Source organism: Daucus carota, chromosome 1, assembly GCF_001625215.2.
Source record: "Daucus carota subsp. sativus chromosome 1, DH1 v3.0, whole genome shotgun sequence".
In the NCBI taxonomy this organism is placed as follows: domain Eukaryota; kingdom Viridiplantae; phylum Streptophyta; class Magnoliopsida; order Apiales; family Apiaceae; genus Daucus; species Daucus carota.
The window spans coordinates 33,240,687-33,264,049 of NC_030381.2; the positions used below are offsets into that span (position 1 = coordinate 33,240,687).

The 23,363-nt window shown below is 33.8% G+C and overlaps 1 protein-coding gene across 2 annotated transcripts; it reads left to right on the forward strand.

Moving 5' to 3' along the window:
• Nucleotides 1-4,431: 4,431 nt before the first annotated feature.
• On the forward strand, nucleotides 4,432-22,710 carry LOC108202301 (sister chromatid cohesion protein PDS5 homolog A). Of its 2 annotated transcripts, none has more exons than XM_017370691.2 (33): nucleotides 4,432-4,674; nucleotides 6,641-6,844; nucleotides 6,952-7,133; nucleotides 8,141-8,267; nucleotides 8,369-8,587; nucleotides 8,913-9,129; nucleotides 9,206-9,351; nucleotides 9,450-9,598; nucleotides 9,948-10,097; nucleotides 10,192-10,240; nucleotides 10,474-10,665; nucleotides 10,763-10,945; nucleotides 11,395-11,549; nucleotides 11,693-11,819; nucleotides 11,909-12,058; nucleotides 12,143-12,202; nucleotides 12,373-12,509; nucleotides 12,657-12,774; nucleotides 12,954-13,085; nucleotides 13,192-13,388; nucleotides 14,431-14,584; nucleotides 14,764-14,907; nucleotides 15,970-16,050; nucleotides 16,159-16,812; nucleotides 16,896-17,000; nucleotides 18,543-18,622; nucleotides 19,141-19,192; nucleotides 19,284-19,370; nucleotides 19,454-19,491; nucleotides 19,911-19,973; nucleotides 20,046-20,218; nucleotides 21,777-22,174; nucleotides 22,259-22,710. In XM_017370691.2, exons 1-33 carry the CDS (start codon nucleotides 4,582-4,584, stop codon nucleotides 22,307-22,309), a joined length of 5,067 nt encoding a protein of 1,688 aa, XP_017226180.1. In that variant the 5' UTR covers nucleotides 4,432-4,581; the 3' UTR covers nucleotides 22,310-22,710. The 2 variants fall into 2 exon arrangements, with proteins under 2 accessions (XP_017226180.1, XP_017226187.1); XM_017370698.2 differs by having other exon boundaries at nucleotides 16,899-17,000.
• The last annotated feature ends 653 nt before the right edge of the window (nucleotides 22,711-23,363 follow it).

Sequence of the window (23,363 nt, forward strand, 5' to 3'; positions counted from 1 at the left end):
CAAAAGTACAAACCACTTCTTGACACATTTAAATAAAGCAAAAGGCATATCATATCCCATACCAGTTACCATCTCTTAGAGCAACTGCAGCAGTGAGCGCCAATCTTCCTTCTTTCTGTCCCCGCCAAGTTGTCAACCAAGCAAAAGTTGTCCCAAGAAAAAATGTATCCAATTCTCTCCAACGCAATGTCCAACTTTCCTACTCCCTCCGTCCCAGCAGGTTGTTTACGTTCACAGTTTGCACACATTTTGAAACTACAATAAAGTATAGTTGCATGACCTTTTTTTTTTCATTTTTTTGAATAAAAGTTTAAACGTCACACTTTTATTTAGGGGAAAAAGTTTAAAAAAATAATTACGAAACTATATTGTACAGGAGTCTCAAAATGCGTGTGAAAATGTAACGTTAAAAACATGCGCTAAACTGATGGAGTATTACTTTTTATATACACCCAAACAGATATTATTCACCATCAAAAAGAAGACCACCATCCTCCTCAACCATATCAGCACCAGCAGATGGCCTATCAAGGGCCTTACCATCTTCTTTACCATTCATATTTCCCATCACTGTATGTTCTTACAATTTACATAACACCCGCAACATTAAAATACAAACTTTACCCACTTAGAATCTGCACACTAAAGATTTTTTCCAACAAATCAGTATATAATTATTTCTGCGAGTATATTGCACTTTGTAACCCCAGACTTTGGCTCATTAGCAAATTAGACCCCACACTTTGAAACGTGGTAGTTTTTAACCCTAGGTTTCATTTAGCTTTCGGTTTGTAACTCTGCCTACACATCCGTTAAAAACAGCAGTTAACTTAAACTCTTTGAGAGGTAACAATGTGTATATTATTTTTTAACACATACACCGATGTAAAAAAATTTATAAATAATTTTTAAAATATCTATTTATTTTAAAATTTTAAAATAAGTTACATCGTTTATGTAAAAATAAATAAATTTTCAGATTCTAAATCTAAAAACATATTTTAAAATTTAGTTTAAATTGTTTTGCATCGTTGTTTGTGTTCACAAATAATTTTAAAATATAATACATAAATTTTGAGGGGTCACATGGGGTAAAGTAACTGTTAGAAACTAATATACACGTTGTTACCTCTCAAATAATTAAAGTTAACGGTTGTTTTTAACGGATGTGTGGGCCAGGGTTACAAACCGAAAGCTAAATGAAACTTAGGGTTACAAACTACCACGGCTAATGAGCCAAAGTCTGGGGTTACAAAGTGCAATATACTCTTATTTCTGCACTTACAACTGATATATACATATATGTATGATACGAATAGGATGACCAAAAAATCCGATCTGAATGGATACCCGACTGTTTCAATCCGAATGAATTTACGAACCCGCTATTTTAGACGTGGATATGATTTTTAGACGCGGACGAGTTTGGATTTGGATGTTAGATATTCCATACCGAAACTCAGACCCGAAATCCAAACCAGATTCGAACCCGAAAAAAAAAATCCAAATTTCCAAACATACAAGGTATATTAAATGTACTTCTTTTCAATTTTAAATACTAAATTTTGCTTATAATAAATTTTGTTTACTTCATTGCTAAATAGTTGTAATTAAATAATAAGATTGATGTGGGTGCTCGCTTTCTCATGTTAAAAATAAGTGACTTAATTCTGTAAATGATAATTATTAAAAACGTATTAATTATTTAACATTAAAAATTATCAAATATGACTCCTCAGAATAGATACTTATTTTTACACCGAAAACAAAATTTATTTAGGTTTTTATATGATTATTGAGTTTGTATTTATATGATACATGACAGATAGGTGATCATATAACACATTTTTATCTAATGCATTTCGCCTTTTACACAACCGATTCCACCTAGCATGTCAATTGTGAGTAAGATTTTTCAATTTCACGCTTTATTAACTCTTGAAAACTCCACTGTGACCAAAAAAGGAAAAAAAAACTCTTAAAAACTCCACAACATTCTTACTTTGATCAACTTCATCTTTGAAGTCAGCTTGACAGTTTTGTTAACACTCAAAATTTATGTATTTTATTTAATCTATACGATTACATGCCAGATAACGGATTGAAATATTTAGAATTAATTTGAATTGTTTGACAAAATCCGAACTGGTTTTTATTACCATCGAATCAAATTTTATCCGGAATTTGAAAATTCGAAAGTGTGAAAAAGAGTTTAAAACAGAAATTTGATATATCATCGTCAATTTCAACATCGCTTATTTGTCTCATCTTGTGTATGAACAGTGGCGGACCAGGACTAAAAGTTAGGGGGCTGAAATATTTTTTCATCTATACTTGCATAAATAACTTTCTCAATATATATCGTCATACTATCATTCAGTTATGCATCTCCAATCCTATCACGCTGATAAGTCTTGATTGTTTTTATAGTTAGAAAAAACTCTCAACAATAGCAATGACAATAAGTAAAACTAGAACTAACTCAACCAGAATATAAACTAAGGGATAAGCAGTGTGTCTGTGTGTCTTAACCGTCATGAAAAAAATATTTCATATACTTTGAAATCCAGATTAATCTTTATCCACGCTCACATCATAGATAAACTTGTCTAACTCATTTGATAACAACTCGAGGTCTAGTAAAGAGATATCCTTTGGATAAAATTGTGCAAGGTAGAAAATTAATTCCTAGGATCCAAAGAGCAAATATAAAGTAGTAGCTCTATTTTTCCTTCTGTAAAACGGTTATCCATCTCATGGGAAATAAGATCAATAAACTGTTAAATAAAAAGGTTAGTAAACAAGTTTTAATATTTTATAACACTGAACATCTTCTAAAAATGTCTCTCATTCTTTCTCTCTTAATAGCTGCAATTTAATTTTCATATTTCGAACCATTGTCATAGTATTTATAATATTTCGAGTTCTTTGTTGTAAAACTTATGACAAATCATTAGTAATTGCGAAGAAAATTTTCATCAAAAGAACTCCACTGAGTTAGGGTAGTGTCAATGTGTGCGTATGACTTATGAGAGTATATCCAAAAGATTTTTCATATGAGCTCTTTAGCCTAAATTTGAAGAATATGGAGATGAAATGAACTCCAACAAGCTCCAAGCAGATATAGATAGAGAGCGCATGTAGGGAATATTGTTGGAGATATTGTGTAATTTACTTCTTAAATAGTTAGGAGTTGATTGTTTATATTATTTTCAGAGAAAAGTTAAGGAGTTTGTTGTAGTTGCTCTCAGTTTGAATGTATTTGTTAATTAGACTCTCTTTAGACTAAGTGCCTTTTCTTTTCCTTTTTTTTCTAACAAGTCCCTCACTATCACATTTATAATTGAGCGGGGGCTAAAAAAAATTATACTAACATCACACTAATTTAGCGAGGGCTGAAAAAAAATATACATTGTTTTTTCCAGGTTAGGGGGGGCTCTAGCATCCCCTGGCCTCCCTCTGGTTCCGCCACTGTGTATGAAGACTTATTCATTTCTATGTTTATTCGACTCGATCATTTTTGTAGATGCCGTATGGCTGTTATCTATTGAATTATCTTTTTTTTTTTCTTAAAAAAAACAGAAATTTGATATATATTTTTGAACATTCTTTTTAGTTTGATGATTTTGAACAAGAATTTTTATCTACCATCTGAGACAAACCTTTTATCCAATATTTTCCAATCTTAATATTATAATTTGAAATTATTTGATAAAATAGTAATTGAAATTTTACTTTCAAAATACCATAGTAAATGAATTCAAACTACAATTTACCAATTATGACAAAAATAAATTAACGGAGGTGTATTCGATTGGGATTTTAATGAATTGTTTTTAGTCTATGGATTTTAATGGATTGAATGTGATTTTGATTTTGTGCGGATTCTTGATAAAATGTGGCAGAGTTGATATGATTTAAGCACAATATTTGGGATTTCAAAAAATATAAAATACACTGAAAAATGTCACAAAATGTCACAAAATTCATCATTTTATGAAATCCAAAAAAATCCATCAACATTTGAATACCATCAGATTTTAATAGATTTTAAACAATCCCAATTGAATACCATCAGATTTTAAAGTATAATTTAAAATCCCAATTGAATACCACTAGATTTTGTAACATAATTTAAAATCCCAATTGAATACCTCAAAATTTTAATGGATTTCAAACAATCCCAATCGAATACCCTCGGATTTCATGAATGTTAAAAAATGCTTTAAAATCCTAATCCACACCCCTCTAAATTATAAATTACTATTTTAAACAAATCATTCACATGCTACCGCTCATCCAAATAGTAGAATTTAAGTAGTTGAGGACAAATCTGAAAAAATTTAAATAAATACCCGAAAAACAACAAAACTCATCCAAACATAAATCTATATCTACAAAAAAATCTTTGTAATATATATACTTGTGTAATAGACGCCAGACGGAGGCACGGAGCAAAGGTTACTTGTTCGAACGAGAAACCCTCTTTTAACTTGAGCAACAGATACACACATATACATACAGACATATATCTTATATAAGCTGATGTTGAGGTGTAATTAGCTACTTGTTGTAGTAAGAATGGCCCAGAAGCCTCAATTTCTGCTCAAGGAGCTTGGATCCAAGCTTCATAATCTACCCACTTCTAAGGACACTCTCATCAAGCTCTTAAAGGTACAATTTCCCCAATTTAACTTCAAAGATTTGGCCTTTTTAGGGTTTTCTTGGAGTTAAAATTTTCTGTTTGATTCTTGGTTTTTTTATGTAAATTACTCATCTTTGTTGTGAATTCTTGCTTGTTTTCAAGAAAAGTTTGAATCTTTAGCTTCAATTAGGGTTTGTAATGCATGCTATACTTATCTCCTTGTTGTTGAGTGATAAATCTTGGGTGAATTTATAAGAAAGAATGATTTGAAAGGATATAGCTTTATGGAAATTCTTATTTGAAATTCAATTCTATCGGGACAAGTAATTTCTTGAAGCCCCAATTTACTTGATATCTTGTACTGTGGCCAAAGAGGTGCATCGTCTGTTGATTCCCCGTATCTTCACCTCGGTAATTTTGTGGCTACATGCTCTTTTAGGAAGAAAGATATTTTGTGGTTAGGGCACCGATATATATGGATTTTTGAATTTTATTATGGCCCTGTTTGAGTTGGAAAATATGCAAGACTTCATATTGTATTTCCTTAATGTTTACTGTTTTATTTGGTCTACTAGGAAAAAATGTACTTTGTTTAAAGGAATGTGCAATCAATTATTTGAACGAAGTAATAGTGAGAAGGCACGATGTCTCCGGTTTCAGTTGAATAAAAATTAGATCCAATACATCCACTTTATATGTAATGACTGCATTAAATGTAAAAGATCGAGTAATATGTAACATGAAAAAAATAGGCTTTATGAACTGTTTCTTTGTCACTACATATCATTGCAATCTGTAACAGTCATCTGGTCCAGATTTGAATTAGAAATTGCAGTTTGTCAATTCTACAATAAATACAAATTGGACTGCTTTGCAAATAACTTCATGGTTAATGAATAATATTGACTTTGATTTGGCAAAACTTGTGGCCAACTGCATGTAATTTTGGTCCCCTGGGTACTGTTCCTGTGACATCAATTAATTTGAGGTAATTTGGACTCCTGAAGTTGTTTAACTATTAGGAAGTTAATATAACTATAAGGAAACCATGATATTTTTTGGAAGATTTGGTGGCAAGCAATTTAATCTGTAGTTATTTAGGCCAGAGTCTACTTGTTTCTTTGGTTCAGCAGGCTGCGTTTGTACTTGGGTTGACCATGATGTAGGTATTGATATTGGAAGTTATATTTTGGCGCCTCTTTTGCAGTACTCATAATAAAATATACGTTTTTGCCTGCATCAGTAGTATCATGAGTTCATGACTGCGTATATGTAGTAAATGTAGAGAAGTGGAAGCCTATATGCAAGTAGGTGAAACAATCAGAATGATGATGCTAACAAATACTATAAAATAATTACAAATAGAGCTGGAACAGCTTTAAAGAAACAATTATATTATGGATTACATTTTATGCTGTGTTGTCCGTAGATTGAAGGAAATACTATCACTTAAATTTTTTTAATCTGTATCTGATCTAGTGATTTAAACCCAAGGTAATGGGCACAACCTAAATGGACAAAACTGTACAGATTTAGTGCATGTAGTACAAGGAAAAAAAATTCTTATAATAATAGGTGATGTATGTCATTATCATCAAATTTTCTTCTTTGCATATTGTGTTTGTCGTTCCCTGAATTTTGTTTTTATTGTTTTCTTAATATTCACTATTCATTCCCCATGTTCTGAAATGGTTGCACTTATAAAACTATCAGCTCATTATAAAAAGAACATTTAATAATACTTTCTTATGTGATAATAGTGATAAATTAATTAGAGGAAGCTAAAATCATTTGTCTTTAGAAGTTCTGCTATTTACTTAATTTGCATCTTTGTTTGTCCTGAGGGGTCAAGATAATTTAGACCCATATGCCATTTCTCTCATCCCTTTCGTATTTATTCATTTGTTGTTTTAATATGAGCAACTGTCTTTTTTTTGTGGAAATTTCTGTGTTTCCACTTAGTTAACTCTGATATGGACTTGGCTTGTTGAGCAGGAAGCCGCAGCCACTCTTTCTGAGATTGATCAGTCACCTCCAAAGTCTGTGTTGACATCCATGCAACCTTTTCTAGATGCCATTGTGAAACCAGAACTGATAAAGCATCAAGACCGAGAGGTTAAGCTCCTCGTTGCAACCTGTATATGTGAGATAACCCGGATCACTGCACCTGAAGCTCCTTACAACGATGACATTTTGAAGGTTATTTACCAAGATGACATAAATATAATTGTAGCTATAAGTACTTGGTATTCGTATTCCTGTTATCAGGACATTTGTTTTTGGACCTCATGTTTCGAATGTTTCAGGAAATCTTTCATTTGATCGTAAGCACCTTTAGTGGATTAAGTGATAAGAGTGGTCCATCATTCGGAAGAAGAGTTGTTATCTTGGAGACTCTGGCAAGATATAGGTCATGTGTTGTGATGCTAGATCTTGAGTGTGATGATCTGGTTAAAGAAATGTTCAGTACATTTTTGGCTGTTGCCAGGTTGGTTCTCAAACACACTGTGTCTATTAATAATCATTTATTGGATCATCTCTACTTGATAAGCTACTGTTTCTTTTTTGGCCTATCTCAATGTTATTTGATCAATCCAGCAACTTTGTTCCAAATACTTACATAATACTTTTGCAACCATTATGTATTTCACTTTAATTCAAGTATGACCCTGTATTGTATCTCATATAAAGTTGTATGTTTTCTCTTTCCTTTCTTTGAAGAGTATCGTGATGTATTTATCTGCGCTGTTTAACGGTGCAAGTGATATTTCAGCTTCCTAAACTTTATTTGCTTCATGATCATCAGTCAAATTCCTCTTTCTAATTTTAGGAACAGTGGTCTCTGTCTTTTGTTCTAATGTCTTCTAATCTTATGTCCCTGTCAGATTGTTGTGTTTGTTGTTTTCATTAGTACTGAACACATGGGAACAAGGGGAGAACTGAAAGAGCCTAAATAAAACATTAAGCAAGTCATTGGAGGATAAAATAAGTAGTCCACTTGCACATCTTGTTGAGTTTATTTATGTTAAACAAATAAGAAAAGTTCTTTATCATTTTGTTGCTCTTATCTCGAATGGCACTAAAGCATACTCCAAGCTGTCTTCTATAGGATTTATTATGCTAAGCTACCCACTTCTTTGATGAAAATTAAAAATGATAACCTTTTTCTTCAAGTATCCTTGATTGGTTAAGTGCTGCTATATTCTTTTTGTTTTGTGCTTGTTTAACTTGGTGGGGGGTTAATATGAAAACCCTCACATGTATTACCTCAAAAAGTTCATGGTGGACTTTGTATAAAATTGTTTTAATTATTATTTAAAGGGCCTGTTTGCTGAAGTTCTTCCCCCCGACTTGTAAAAAAAAGACTTGTAAAAAAAAGAAAGTAGTAGGCAATGAATTTGACTTGTGTCAGGGAAAAGCTAGCCAAATGAGCTCTTATTCATGTTATTAATTGTGATCAGTTAACTTCCTTCTTCTCTTTTGTATATGTTGCAGTGATGGGCATCCAGAAAGTGTTTTAAGTTCAATGCAAACTATTATGGTGGTTCTTTTGGAGGAGAGCGAGGAAATTCAAGAGGATCTCCTCCTTGTTTTATTGTCTATTTTAGGCCGGAATAAAAATGTACTCATACCTGCTGCTTATGAACTTCCGGCTACATAATTTTATTATCGCTGATTACTTGAATATATTTGTTGATACTAATGGGTTCACTTAACATTTAGGACGCCACCAAGGCTGGGAGGAGACTTGCTATGAATGTTATAGAGCAATGTAGTGGAAAACTTGAGCCTGGCATAAAGCAGTTTCTTATATCATCAATGTCAGGTGATAGCAGGTCGTTGGATTCTCAAATTGACTACCATGAAGTCATGTATGATATTTATCGGTGTGCTCCTCAAGTATTATCAGGAGTTGTTCCATACCTTACAGGAGAGCTACTGGTAAGAACAGTAAAGCAGTTGCTTCTTTGTGCTGAACTAAAATATTGAAATTGAATCCATGTATGCACTCTTCCTTTTTTGTCGCGTCTCATTTCCAAGTCCGGTTTTACCGTGTTCTAGTGTAGAACAACCCCCCCGCCCCTTCTTCTCAACCTGTACTGGTAGGGAAGTGTATATGTTTTAAATATTAACCAGTATTTTGTCAAGATCTGAATGTACTCTGTTGGCACAAGTAAAATCCCCACATGATATTATAGATGAGTCTCCAGTGATGTACGACACTTTTGGCGAATTAATCTTAGCTTTGGGTATATGCTCTTTACAGACGGATAACATAGACACAAGGCTGAAAGCTGTACAATTAGTTGGCGATCTATTTGCACTCCCAGAATCTGCTATCTTTGAAACATTTCTGCCAATCTTTTCTGAGTTTCTAAAGAGGTTGACTGACAGAGTTGTGGAGGTTCGGATGTCTGTCCTTGAATATGTTAAGAGATGCCTACTGTCAAATCCTTCAAGGGCTGAAGCACCTCAAATTATCTGTAAGAAATATTAAATTTATCTCTACCTAGTTACTGCATTTAACATTATTTAACTTCGATATGTGAATATTTTTAGCTGCTCTCTTTGACCGGCTTTTGGACTATGATGAAAATGTTCGTAAACAAGTTGTTGCGGTTTTGTGTGATGTGGCATGTTGTTCCCTGACTTCTGTTCCGGTTGAAACTGTAAAGCTCGTTGCAGAACGTCTCAGGGATAAATCGGTATACAACAACTTCTCCGATTTCAGAGGGCTGTTTCTTTTGCCGGTTTAACCAATTTATGGCTTTATACTGCATTCTGTAATTTTTTATCCTTGCAGATTCTTGTGAAAAAATATGCTATGGAGAGGCTGGCTGAGATTTACAACAATTATTGCCTAAAGTGCTCTGATGGTTCGTACACAAGTGTTGATGACTATGATTGGATTCCTGGGAAGATCCTAAGGTGTTTTTATGACAAAGATTTCAGGCAAGATACAGTATTCTGTTACATAATTATATTAACATATGTTCTCCTCTGCACTAAGGATATATCTCTGTAGATTTGTACCAGTTAAAACCTTGTTCAATTTAATGCTTTTGGCCAAGAAAATTGCAATCTTTTTTTAGAAAAAGAACATAAGTTCAGGTAAGGAGATGAGGTACATGTTATGAGAACCTTCAATAACTTCTTGAACTTGATTGTTCCAAGTATCTAAACATTCCTGCAAAACTTTTAAAATAATACTCTTTAAGATTAGTAGTTTACTGAACAAGTTGATCTGTGATGGTATAGATGTTCCCAAAAACATATTTGAACACTTTATCTAATTCTACAGGTCAGATGCTGTTGAACCTATCTTATGCTCATCCCTGTTTCCCAGTGAATTTTCTGTCAAAGATAAGGTTAGACATTGGGTTAAAGTGTTTACGAAATTTGACAAAGTTGAGATAAAGGCTCTTGAAAAAATTCTGGAGCAGAAGCAAAGGTCTGTCATATTTACAAATATAAAATATTTTACATTTTACTTTTCATCTATATCTTGCTTTATCATATTGGGTGATTTTTCTCTTGGATTTTAGGGTACAACAAGAGATGATAAAGTATCTTTCCTTAAGGCAGGTGCATCAGGTATTCAACTTGAATGTTCTTGTCAACAGAACATAAAAAGATTTTCTTACTGTCTAATTATAAACTGAAAAGTATTAAAATGTTTTATAACTTTTCTGCGGAGTACTCTTCGAAAATGCAAGGCCTAGTATTGATTCCGTGGAAACTGATGTGATTTAGCAGTAACTGGGTGCTTAATAAATCGGAAAGAGGAAGAACTATTAATCTACAATGCCATTCTCAATTGTGTGCAGGACAATGATGGTGCAGAGTTCCGGAAAAAGGTTTTGGTTTGCTTCCGCACTATGTCTCGCTGTTTTATAGACCCAGGGAAGGCAGAGGAAAACTTTCTAATACTTGATCAATTAAAAGATGCTAACGTTTGGAAAATATTGTCTACTCTACTTGATCCAAATACTACATGTCTACAAGCTTGTCGTTGTCGGGTAAGGATCTGGTTATTAATCTTTCCAACTTTGTGAGAGATGACTGTTGGTGCATAAAATAGTTCTGTAATGATCCCAAAACAATATTCTTTTGCAGGATGATGTACTAAGGATCCTTGGTGAAAAGCATAGACTTTATGAGTTTTTGAGTGCTCTCTCAATGAAATGTTCAAATCTGCTCTTTAACAAAGAATATGTCAAAGAAATCCTTCAAGAGGCTGATATGCAGAAATCCACTGGAACTGCCGAGTTTATTTTGTCTTGCATGAATATACTTGTGGTAAAAATAATATGACATAATTTTATAATTATTAGCTTCTTATTTGCCACTAGTATGTTAAAATGATTTTATGTGACAATATTTCACTGGATAACACATTTTTAATAAAAATATAATTTTTAATTATAATTTATTTACAAAACTATAATGAATTTTTAAAGTGAATTATTTTTTTAAATATGTATTGCATTAAAATATTTTGTACCCCTCTCATCTGAATGTCTAGTTTGTTACTGTGTGTGTATGCTGTGTAACCCAGTTTATATTCCCTTGACAATAATCTCGTTTTAAATTTTATGGTAGAAGCTATTTTTGCTAATGCACTTTCCCCATAATCTTTATAGAATTCATAATGTAATTAATTGGATCTGATTCTTTAGCTACTTTTGCATGTGAAACATAAAAGAAAAAGATATTTATGATATTTTTATTTACTTGCAATAATTCAGATTCTTGCTTGCTCCATTCCTTCGGTGCTTAGTGGGATTGAAGAAGATGTTGTACATCTCCTTGAAGATGAAAATGAAGTAATAAAGGAAGGTGTATTGCATGTTCTAGCAAAGGCTGGTGGAACCATTAGAGATCAACTGCGAATTTCATCTAGGTACAAAAGCTAAATTGTGTATTTAACTATTTACTGATTTCAATAATACACAAACAGCAGCCATTAATTTTTCTGTGAGAAAGCTGAAGAGTTCTGAGAATTAATATCCATGTATTCTTTAGCATTATTTGTTTTCTCTGCAGTTCTCTGGATCTTATATTGGAAAGAATATGTTTGGAGGGTAGTCGAAGGCAGGCCAAGTATGCTGTACATGCACTAGCTGCAGTGACAAAGGATGCTGGGCTTATGTCACTCTCTGTTCTATACAAGGTTCCTCCGACAGTAATTATACAGTACTTTTAGATCAAATCCTATTCATTGAATATCAAGTTGTGACATTTTTCTTGCTCCCTGTGCAGAGGCTATTGGATATGTTAAAGGAAAAGAAAAATTTACCAGCTGTGCTACAATCACTAGGATGTATAGCTGAAATAGCAATGCCTGTCTTTGAAACAAGAGAAAATGAAATTGAAACTTTTATAAAAAAGGAGATTCTTGAGCAAAGTCATGTATGCACCCCCAAGTTTCATTTAATTGTATACTCATAAAGCTCTGTACAAATAAACTCTTTTTAAACAATATCATTGCTGCAGATGGGGGATGACAAAACAAAAGAAAGTTGGGATGAGAGAAGCGAACTGTGCTCCTTGAAGGTCATTTTGTTTGTGTGCTGTAGATTAATTAGTTTTTTTAATATATAAAGTTCTTTTAGTATCTTTTTGCCAAAAGTTTATTTTGGTACTGTTCTGTACATCGTATCTTTGTTTATTCACCACCTGGGTAAACTCTTAGTCATTGCAATGAATCCTGAACGTTTATGCAGATATATGCATGGAAAACCTTAGTTAAGAGCTACTTGCCTATCAGAGATGCTAACCTTCGTCTTGGAATTGAAGACCTGATGGCAATGCTTAAAAATATGCTTCATTTTGGGGAGATTTCGAAGGATATTGTATCAAGGTATGATGGCTATTTAGGAATAGTGATTGCTAGCGTGGCTCTTAGAACCGTATAGACGGGATAAGAGGTTATTTTCACCGTTGATCATTTATACCTGTTTTAAAAAGGTTTCTTATTATGCATTCTTGTCTTCTTTCCATTTTGCAGTTCAGTTGTCAAGGCCCATATGAAGCTTGCTGGAGCAAAGTCTATTCTTCGATTGTCTAGACATTGGGATCATATGATTCCCGTTGATCTCTTCTACCTTACCCTGAAGACTTCAGAGGTTAAGTTTATGGCATCTGTACTCAAAATAAAAGAAACGCTATATAGTATTCCTTCTATACATGTATGATGGTTATGTATGCTGAATTATATTATGGATCTGAGTTTTTTAGTATTTTCTCCTCCGTCAAAATTGACAGACTAAATCAAGTTTTAGAACTCCTTTTGCTATATATGTAGGTTGATTTCCCTCAAGTCAAGAGACTATTTCTAAGAAAAATTCATCAATACATAAAGGACCGGCTTTTGGACCCCAAATATGCTTGTGCATTCATATTTGATTTAGAACCTCAGCAACCTGATTTCGAAGAGGTACTAATCAGATTGGTTACCAGATATTTGGTCTAAAGTCTAAACAAGAGTTGCTAATTTGGTTTCTTTTCTAAATTGTGACATCCCCCTTATGTTGCTATCACAGGATAAACATAACCTATATGATATCGTTCAGATGTGTCAGCAAGCAAAAGCACGGCAGTCTGTGCAATCTGATGCAGCTTCATCTGCGGCATATCCAGAATTTATTCTCCCATATATTGTTCACGCTATTGCTCACCATTCTTCATGTCCTAATGTTGATGAATGTAAAGATGTTAAATCATTTGAGCCAATATACAGGTATATACCATTTTAAAATGTTTACTGCTTTAAGGGACTTTGTCCGAATGCATAAAAGTTAATTAGAAAAATAATGAAATAAAAAATGTTGTAGAGAATTGCTAAAGACACATAGTGGATGAAGACCCTTCTGGTTCTTTAAGTTTTGTCTTCAATATCACAGGAATAGTTGCATCTATTCAAAGCCCAACTATTTTCTGTGTTCTTTGGCTTATGTGTGAACTTAGATATTGCCTGTTACAACAATTGTGGTGTTTTGAGTTTTAACCAAATCTCTGAATATTAAAATTTCCTTAAGTTAGATAATATTAATTGTATTTATCACGTTGGTTTATCATTTCTTTATGTTGTAATTAATTCAATTATGAATTGATTTTATGAGAGTTTAAAAAGGATTTCGCGAAACTCTTACCAAAACTAGTGATCCATGAAAACAAACGGCTGCTGAATTTACTATACATTACTTAAGAAAAGATTATTATGCAAGAATTAGGATCTAACGTATTTCTATTGCTTCTATATATTATAAATGAGTGCTCCTATTCTATGATTTCCATGAGTTTGGCATCCCTTTCTTCAAACTTTGTGCATAAAAAATTTAGTGTATTGAATGTACCTTGTTGAGTTGGAATTTTAAGGTATGTACCTACATATTCAAAAACTTTGCCCAAACTTTTTGTGATCTCAGTTATGCTTAGGACACTACTGCCACACATTTTCATGTCTTGCTGGCCGACCATTGCCTACAGAAAGTTGTAACAAGCTCATCGTATATATTTAGAATATACCTGCTTAAGAAACAAAAGCTGATATCTATCTCCAATTTTTTTCAAGTGTAGCTTTTTGTTCCACACATTGTCTAATATAATAAAGAAATAGTTGTCCAGTACTACATAGGAGTGTAGTTGCTTGTTGGTCTTATCACATAAGAGCCTGAATACTCTTCCACCAGGTCCTGTCTATGTTATCAGTGACCCTGATGGACAGATTTGATCTGTTGCATTTTTGCCCAAGCAGAGTATTTACCGCTGTTTTTTTCCAGGCGATTGTATGTGTTTCTTTCTATGCTGGTGAATGGAGAAGAAGATGATAAGTCAGAAGATGTTATCAAGGAGAAGGAGAATATTTCAACGATAGTTTCAATACTTGAAACTATAAAGCTTTCGGAAGATTCTGTAGATACAACCAAGTCAAAGGTAAGAGAGTTGGGTGATTAGTTTTCCCTTGTATTCAAGCTCTAACATATGTGGTGCCGCAGGGGTCATGTAAATAAAGATAAAAACATAACTTCATATACTTGCAATTTTGAAAATTAAGGAAAATAAGACAATTTAGTGAAAGCACACATCTTCATTCTGATCCAATTTCTTTTCAGAACTCTTATGGAATCTGTGACCTCGGTCTGTCAATCATCAAGCGCTTGGCTAAAAAACAGGAGAACCAGCAAGTCTTGCGCATGTCTGCATCCCTGCCTCCTATCTTGTACAAAGAACATGATACCAAAGAAGCTGAACCTCAGGCGAGTTTTTTTTTTCTTGAGTAATATTTAAATTGTTAACTCAGTAAACCAAACACCAAGTGCATGCGTAAAAACTGAATAGTTTTTTGTGGACCAAGTACTTCTTTGATCTGAATATGTGTAGTACAAGCGAAGGGCTATTGACTGAGAAAATTACATAGATTTCTTTACATTATGTTTATAACTGTCTGGTCTTACCTTAACTTTAGATATTACTTTCTCTATAATTTTTGTTGGTTTGGACATTATGAAGGTCATTTAAATCAGTCTTCAAACAGCTGAGAATCTAGATTCACACCTAGTTGCAGGTTCTTCCAAAAAAGAACCTTGTAAATTAAAGGCCATTTGCATTGAGGGGTATCTTGCTTTAGTCCCTTCTGCATTATCACTTTTCATTTATTTTGGTGGTCATAAGCTGTAGTGCGAAGTAGTGCTTCCTCTAATGCTCCGAGGAAAACCATAACAAGCCAATGTTTTCCTATATCTAAAAACCCTATCACAAAATGGCTCTATGGGTAGCATAAAACACTAATAAATCAGTACAGAGCGTAAAAATTGATTTGACTCACCTACCCTTCCCCATATAAGAGTATTCAATATTATATTCCTGAAATTCTTGGCAGTGCCAAGTGTTCCATGACTAAACGAGTCCTCTTCCTCTTTGTTTTTTCTTGGTTTTTACTTGATTACTTGGATATTCAACCATTGAAGAGTTAGTTGCCATGTGGAAATATTGCATTTTGTGAAAGGATATAGGCAACGTGGTCGATACTGTTGTTCTAACTGGCAGAACCAAATAGAATATAAAAGAGGGGTTGGGGCTGTGGGGGTGAGATATTTTCTGTAATAATAGTTTATAGTTATGGATGTCTCTGAAGTATCCATTAGTCATTGAACAATTCTCTCATCATTTATTGTTGCAGATATATAGTATTGTGTTTAAGAATTCAGCAATTGTAACTTAAGCATCATATTAGGTTTTTTTTTTTTTTTTTCCTTATCTGATTGTAGCGTGGAAATTTCTACTTGTTACTGACTTGGGTTGCCACCTTAATCTAATAGGTCAACGAAGGGAGAACATGGTTAGCTGATGATGTTGTGGTATCCCACTTTGAGTCTCTCAGTTTAGAAGCTAATGCAACTGTATGTCACTTCTTCTTTTAACATTTTTAGTATCAGGATAAGCACCACACTTGAAATGATCTGGACGGAATGTAACCTAGTCAATTTTTTGTGTGCTTCCTACATCAGGTTCATGCGGGAATTGCTGCAGATGAGGACATAAAAGACAGTGATACTGATGGAAATGAGGTTCCTTTGGGGAAAATGATAAAACGTCTAAGAGCCAAGAGTATGAAGGCAAGAAAAATGATGAAGGATGAGCGTTCACCACCCAAATCGAAAACAAAAAATGATATTGATATCTTGAAAATGGTGAGGGAAATGGATTTGGACAATGCAGGAAAATTGGATAAGTATGAACCAAGTAGTCATGAATATGCTCGCCACAGATCTGATGATCGTAAGCGCAAAAAGATCAAGAGAAAGACAAGTGAATCTGAAAATGCTCCTATACTGAAACGCCAAAGGTCATCATCTGCCCAAGCTCATAATGTACCATCTGTTTCTAGAGCTGCTACTAAACGAGTAGCCAGTACTTTAGCAGACAGTTTATCTCAGGAAAGGAAGCCCACATCAGAATCCATGGAAATGGATGACAGACTAAAGAATGATTCTGAAGAAAAAAGTTCTCAGGAAAATACTAATGAAGCCGCCGAGTCAGACTTTTTGGCACCTAGTCTTCGGAAAAAAACAGGCTCCTTATCAAAATCTAAAGGTAGAGGCTCTGCTAATGATCGTAACGGGGTTCACAAAGCTGAAGAAAATTCTGACCATGACCTGGAAGTAACATTTCTTACTTGATGCAGTTTCTGATTTGAATCTTAATTTATTGAGTTTTGTAATAAAAAAAAATTCTTCCTTTGTAGAAGCCTGAAAAACATAGGGATGCAGATGGTATATATACTGGTACCGATAGCAAATCAGGATCTGTCAAGAAGCGCAAACGGAAAAGCGTTGTGGGGTTGGCAAAGGTCAGTTTTCTGAATCTAATCTAACCTCTTTTATTTAATTGAGCCTGGTTGATATCAAAGATGATTTAAATCTATGTGTTTTTTTTGACTACTTCAAGTTCTAATTTTCTTGGTTGTCTGGACAAGTGTATGATAGTGCTGGGGCCATATCTAGGAACTGGTTTGGCAAGTGATCATCTCTAGAAACTTAATATGATATGCGTCCGTCAATTTCATCTATTTACTGTCACTTCAGTAATCACTAAGAAACCTGGATTGCACATCTGTTTTTGATGTGCATATAAAAATTTTGATTTTTAAATTTGGTTCTACTGTAGAACCACTATGGACGAATATGGTGCTACTGTCGAACCAGTTTGGATATTATGATTAATTTTCAACGTTTTTTTGGAGGAAAAATGATGAAATTTTAATTTTTGATTTACTAACTATATATTTGATTAAGAATGAGATTAATACATGTATGTGTATATATAGGTGTTCTCTACTAGACTCTATATAAGATGGTTCTTCATGGAGTGTGACTCTCTCTCTCTATATCAATATAGGAGAACAATGTGAGAACACTGAGAACATTATTGTACTGTTGCAGAACAATACAACATTTTAAAAGTTAAATATCTACAGAACAGTTTTTCTGCACTTTTTGAAAGTGCAGAACAACTGTTCTTACAAAACAAACTGTTCTCACGTGAATCACTGCATATATATATACATGTATATACACACACACGCGCGCGCGCGCGCACACACACACATATATATGATAACATGAAAACTGAAGTACCGAGCTGTAATTTGAATACTTCTCACACACACACATATATATGATAACATGAAAACTGAAGTACCGAGCTGTAATTTGAATATTATAGTATAAATACTGAGACCCCACTGGAGGTGAATTAGAAAAAAGCAAAATTTCAAAACTTAAGGCTGACAAATCCATTGGATCCATTAATATATTCGGTTTTCATTTTGATCATGACCTAACAAAGACATACTAAATGTTTAAAACAACAGGCTGAACAATCTTGCCAAGGTATCAGAAGCATTTGCATTTTTTTCTTCTTTTTCTATAAATGGTCAGTTGCAGGAAGCAAACGCCAATGCACTTAGGGTCTTCACTCAGGCTTAAATCCTCAACCTCTAATAAACTTGTACTTGTGAATTACTGGTGGAACTAATAGTTACTGGCAGCTTAACTTTTTATCTGGGTCAAATGTTACGATTTTGTCCCTATTGCCTGTGCATGTTTACATGTAAAGCTGATATATAAAGATTCTAAGGAAACAAGTGAGAAAACTACGTGACTGTGAAATATGACAAGAGTGATTAATATTTCAAATGATCAAGACAAGAGTTTAAATAATAACATCTTTCTAGTTTATATATTCTTTGTGTAAACAAACAAGTGTGTCCGCCTCATGTTTTGTTAGGTATCTCATATCTGTGACAGTGTGACATATTTGAGACTTAAGGGTAACTGTGCAAGCTCTTTCTCAATCTTTTGTTGACGTTCTGCATTTTTATTCACTGCAGTGCACTTCAAAGGAAGCACGACATTCTACCGCTGACTTGATTGATTGCAAGATCAAAATTTGGTGGCCAATGGATAAGCAGTGAGTGCTTTTCTTTTGAATAATAAACATTTTCATGAAAACGGCAGTTTTAAGAATAAGGAAGAAGAGATAAAGGAAAAATTCAGATGTAAAGTTCGGCATGTTCTCATGCCTTTAACAAGTGTCAGTTCTCTTTTGGGCCCCTAATACATTTGTATATGCATCCAAAATGTTTATCATGTTATATTTTTGCTTCATGCATTCAGTTAGTTAGGATGGTTGGTCTGTATATTTTAGGCATTACAAAGGAACTGGAATGAGTAGACTTATTAATGACAAGAAATTTGAATTGTGTTATATATTTGACATCCAAGCCTTTGAGAGGTTCTGCTATGATAATGATTTTTTCACCTTTGCCCTTCCCGAGGCCATTTTCTTGCAGTAATCTTTTGGGAAGTAACTATGTAATCACAATCTTGACGGCTTTAAAATGTATTGTTTGCAGTTTTAGTTTGGATTAAAGGAGAAATTGGTGATATATCAATTAACTTGCAACTTCTTTCTTTCTGACTCCACAGGTTTTATGAAGGTGTGGTGAAGTCATATGACCAAAATAAAAACAAACACGTGGTAAGTAGTACTGTCGTACTTCAATTGGCAACTCATTCCATACTAGTTGTATACTAGCTTATATGTTTTTCATTGAATTTTTTGTGAAAAGATCAAATATGATGATGGTGACGTTGAAGTGCTCTGTTTAGACAAGGAACGCTGGGAGCTAGTTGAAAAAGGTCGAAAGACAACAAAGGTCTGAATTGTTGATTAATTTTATTTTCATTTGCGAATTCTGTTGGTCTCTGGTTAATTTTAATACCCGAACCCTTCTTGCAGAAAGTAAAAGTTTCAAAGAATCGATCAGCTAAAGGACTGTAAGTGCTTCCTGCTAATTCATATTTATTTAGCCCTCTTTCAGAAAAAAAAACATTTGTCTGCCAACATGAGCAATGGAAATAGAAAATGATAAATAACTACAACGACATGTAGAAAATAATCTAGTACTTTAGTACTACCCTGTTCTATGCCCTTAAACTAGTAACTTTCCTGTTCAGGGAAATCTGTAATCCCTTGAACTATGCATCTTCTCTGAAGTGACAAGAGTACTATTGTTTCTGTTATTAGTGTACTACAAAATACCATAATTGGTTGAAGTTTTTTGGTTACATGAAGATTACTATTCCTTGTCATGTCCTAATATATATTTGTGTGCTTCCTTACGAAATGTATAATCTAGTGATTTTATTCCTTGCTAATGTATAATCAAGTTATGAACTCCTCTTTTTGTGCCTAGATCTAGTGAGAAGAAAAAGAAGTCTTCAGGTAATTCAAAGGAAAGCAAACAGCCAGCCAAGATGTGAGTAATATATTGCTTGTGGTCTGAGATGTATCCACTATGTTTACTAATGTAATAAGACTTAATTTGCAGATCTCTGTCATCAAAAGTAAGAGGGAAACGAACTCCAAGGAAAAATTTGAGGCATGGTCAAAAGAGGGTGTCAGAAACTATTTCTGCTGAATTTGGCGAGGATAGCTGCCACAGTCCTGGCGGATTAGATTTTGAACCTGTGACGACATTGAAAGCTGAAGAGACTGATACAGGTGTGATTCAGTTATAGATGTTATCTACCTCCTGTTACTCAGTAGTGCATACATATATTGCAGTCTAGTTTATTATTTATTGAAAAATTATGTCATTACTCCTATTATAAATATACCATAGACTTTGTCCTAAGTTGCCTCTTGTGATTTAATTTACACGAACTTGGATGTAGTGTTTTAGAGTACATGCCGTTTGGAGGTTCCAACTCCCAAATTCTTGCTCGATTTTGAGTTGTTGACCATTGGGATGATAAACACTTGGTTTTTGGTTCTGTTCTGGAAAAAGTACTTTGAATTCATATGCAAGAATATATAGCGCAGTTGTCGATCACTTTCAGATTTTTTGATGTTTATAAGTTGTCTAGGAAGCAAGGATACATCACAAATTTTTTGATGTTTATAACGTGCTAGGAAGCAAGAGTACTTGGGTTACCTGACGTATCCTGTGTCCGGCATGGGACACTTGTACAATCCCAGAGAATATGTCAATATGATAATGTTTCTTAAACTGTACTCAAAATTGGAGCTTAAGTAACTACATACCCAGAAGCAGAGTACTCGCAGTAACGCTAGTCAGCAAAATTATTAACCTAAACTTCTGGTGTTGTAGATGCTTAAGTTTTGCATTTGAATTAATTTGCATAAGTTTATTTAGTTTTGTTAAAAGACTTTGTCATACATATATAGATGGCATATTACCCCGCACCCTAGTCCCCAGATTGTCATGTTTGTCGAATCCACATATCCCTGTAATTCACATTCTCACACCCATCTCCTGCTTTTTAGTAATGTGTTATGATATATGTGCAATTTTTTTGCACGTGCTTATATAAAATCTTGAACCAGTCTTACAAATGTAAATATAATTTTCGTGACCCTGTAACCTTAGCATCACCAATGTTTACCAGGATTCCATATTTGTACATAACAAGACACCACAATTTATATGATTTTAGTTCCTTGGTGATTGATTCCTAGATAATTAATACTGTGCTGAGAGATTAACAGTCAGCATACAGATGAATTATAAGTACAATCGTGTTTGTATGTCTTCGAAATCTAAGTCTGGGGATGTTTACACTTCTATGATGCTAGAAACAGAACATATTTTAAATCTTTTTTTGATCAGGAGTAATGCTAGGCATTTTTTCTTATCTGTTCCGAGCTAATGATACCTAGCATCCAAAGTCATTGCTTTAAGTTTAACTTGATGTCATAATTTTTGATATATACTGTTAGCTCTTTAATTATGCAAAGCGAAACACCAGTTATAAAATTTTTAAAAGCTGAAGATCAAATTTTTTATTATAAAATGCTTGGCATATTTTTGGGCGTCTCCGTGGTGAAGTGATCCAATAGCATAATAGAAATTTCAGTGTAGATAGAAATGTTTATTACCATAAGAAATCTTCTGGGCTAGAATATCATTTGTTTCTGCAAGTAACTTGTGAATCCAAATCACAGAATCCACCATATTTAAAATACTTTTTGGCATTATCATACAGAAGAAATCACAGAATCCACCATATTTAAAATACTTTTTGGCATTATCATACAGAAGAGGAGCAAATTGATAGGATGGAAGAAAAATTAGGCACCGAGGAGGATCCTGTTACTCATGGATTTACAATTTCCAGTGAACATCAGACGGATGCTGGAAGTGACTCCAGTGATGCAGAAAAGCCGAAGGAAGACGATGATTTCAGAAGAAAAATTAAGCATGCAGCAGGTACCTCTCATACTTTAAGTGGATCCGAAGAACATGGGTCTGATGCAGAAGGGACACAAGAAGCAGTTGTATCAGGTAAAGGCTTCAGGGTGGTTACCAGCGAAATGCAGAATTCAGATCAAGAAATTGATGTAGATGATGCTCATAGTTCTCCAGTGGGTGCAGATGAATTTAAACCTTCATCTACCAATGACTCTGAGGCAGAAATATCCGACGACGAGCCTCTTGTACTCATCTTCCATCTGCATTCAGCTTCATATCTTTCCTATATATGCATCTTTCAAATTGTTAATTCTGTCTTCCGTTTGCAGGGGGCTTGGAAGCGTAGGGTGGTGAAATCAGCAGCAGGCAAAAGTCAATGATAAGAGCATACTGGTATTTTGACGAAATAAAGAGGACAGCATCAGAATGACATGTATTGAAGCACCGTGTATTAAGATTACTATACTACCAGATAAGCTGCCGAAGAAGGGGATGAAGCCCCATGTAGTATTAGTAGGTAGGTTAAAAGTAGGGTTTACCAAAGTTGTGAGGTAGTTAATGTCAAAACAATGTCAGTCGATGGTATGTTTTGAAGGGTATTTTGCTAGTGGATACTTGCGCTCTTGTCTTCTATCGAGACCACCTAGACTTGCTTGTTACGTATGACTCTGTACAGCTATAGTTGATATATGCTGTAGTGCTAGTTGTGAGGCTTACTAGGCTAGTTTATTCATACTGTATAAACTTCTATCTGATTAAAGAGACTTTCAACTTTGTTCTAGCTTGTCGACATGAGACTCAACTGCTCAACTGCAAAATCGCATGCCATTGATTGTAAGTTGTAATATTTCTTAGAGGTGCATCGCCTGGACGATCTTTGAATCATAGACAGCAGCCGGCATGAGTGTTTAGGGTTTATGCATTGATTCATGTTATTAATTATTCAAGTGACATGTATGAATCGGAGGAACCTTGTTCTGATAACACAAACAAATGATAAAGATATCCATGTTCCGATTGCACATTTTAAGGAATTTTAACGTATAAAGTAGATGTAGAGGAAAAAAATAGTAGATATAGTTAAATTTTTATTTCATACTGTAAATTTTTAATGTTTTTAGAATGTTATATATTTGAGTGGAAGGTAAAAAGAAAGAAATTATATAAAAATGAATGAGATGAAGAGACTACCGATCATCATACACATCGTATATTTTCGTTAAGAAATAATAAACATCAAATATGAGTAAATCAGATTTATCATTCTCAAAATGAAAAAGTATTATTTTATTTCATCAGTTTAAAAAAATAATATTTTTAATGTAATTATATAAAAATCCCGACCATAACAAATGATTAAAGACAAGGGGTTTTCCCATAAATATCTAAGTTTAAAATTATTTTTGTGAAAATACTATATCTTTTTTAAATATT

Bases quoted from the DNA above. Each gene is read 5' to 3' on its own strand.
- LOC108202301 (XM_017370691.2), top strand. From the start codon at position 4,582: ATGGCCCAGAAGCCTCAATTTCTGCTCAAGGAGCTTGGATCCAAGCTT. The intron at 10,098-10,191 runs GTCTGTCATATT...CTTGGATTTTAG, and splicing joins ATTCTGGAGCAGAAGCAAAG to GGTACAACAAGAGATGATAA. The intron at 16,813-16,895 runs GTAACATTTCTT...CTTCCTTTGTAG, and splicing joins ATTCTGACCATGACCTGGAA to AAGCCTGAAAAACATAGGGA.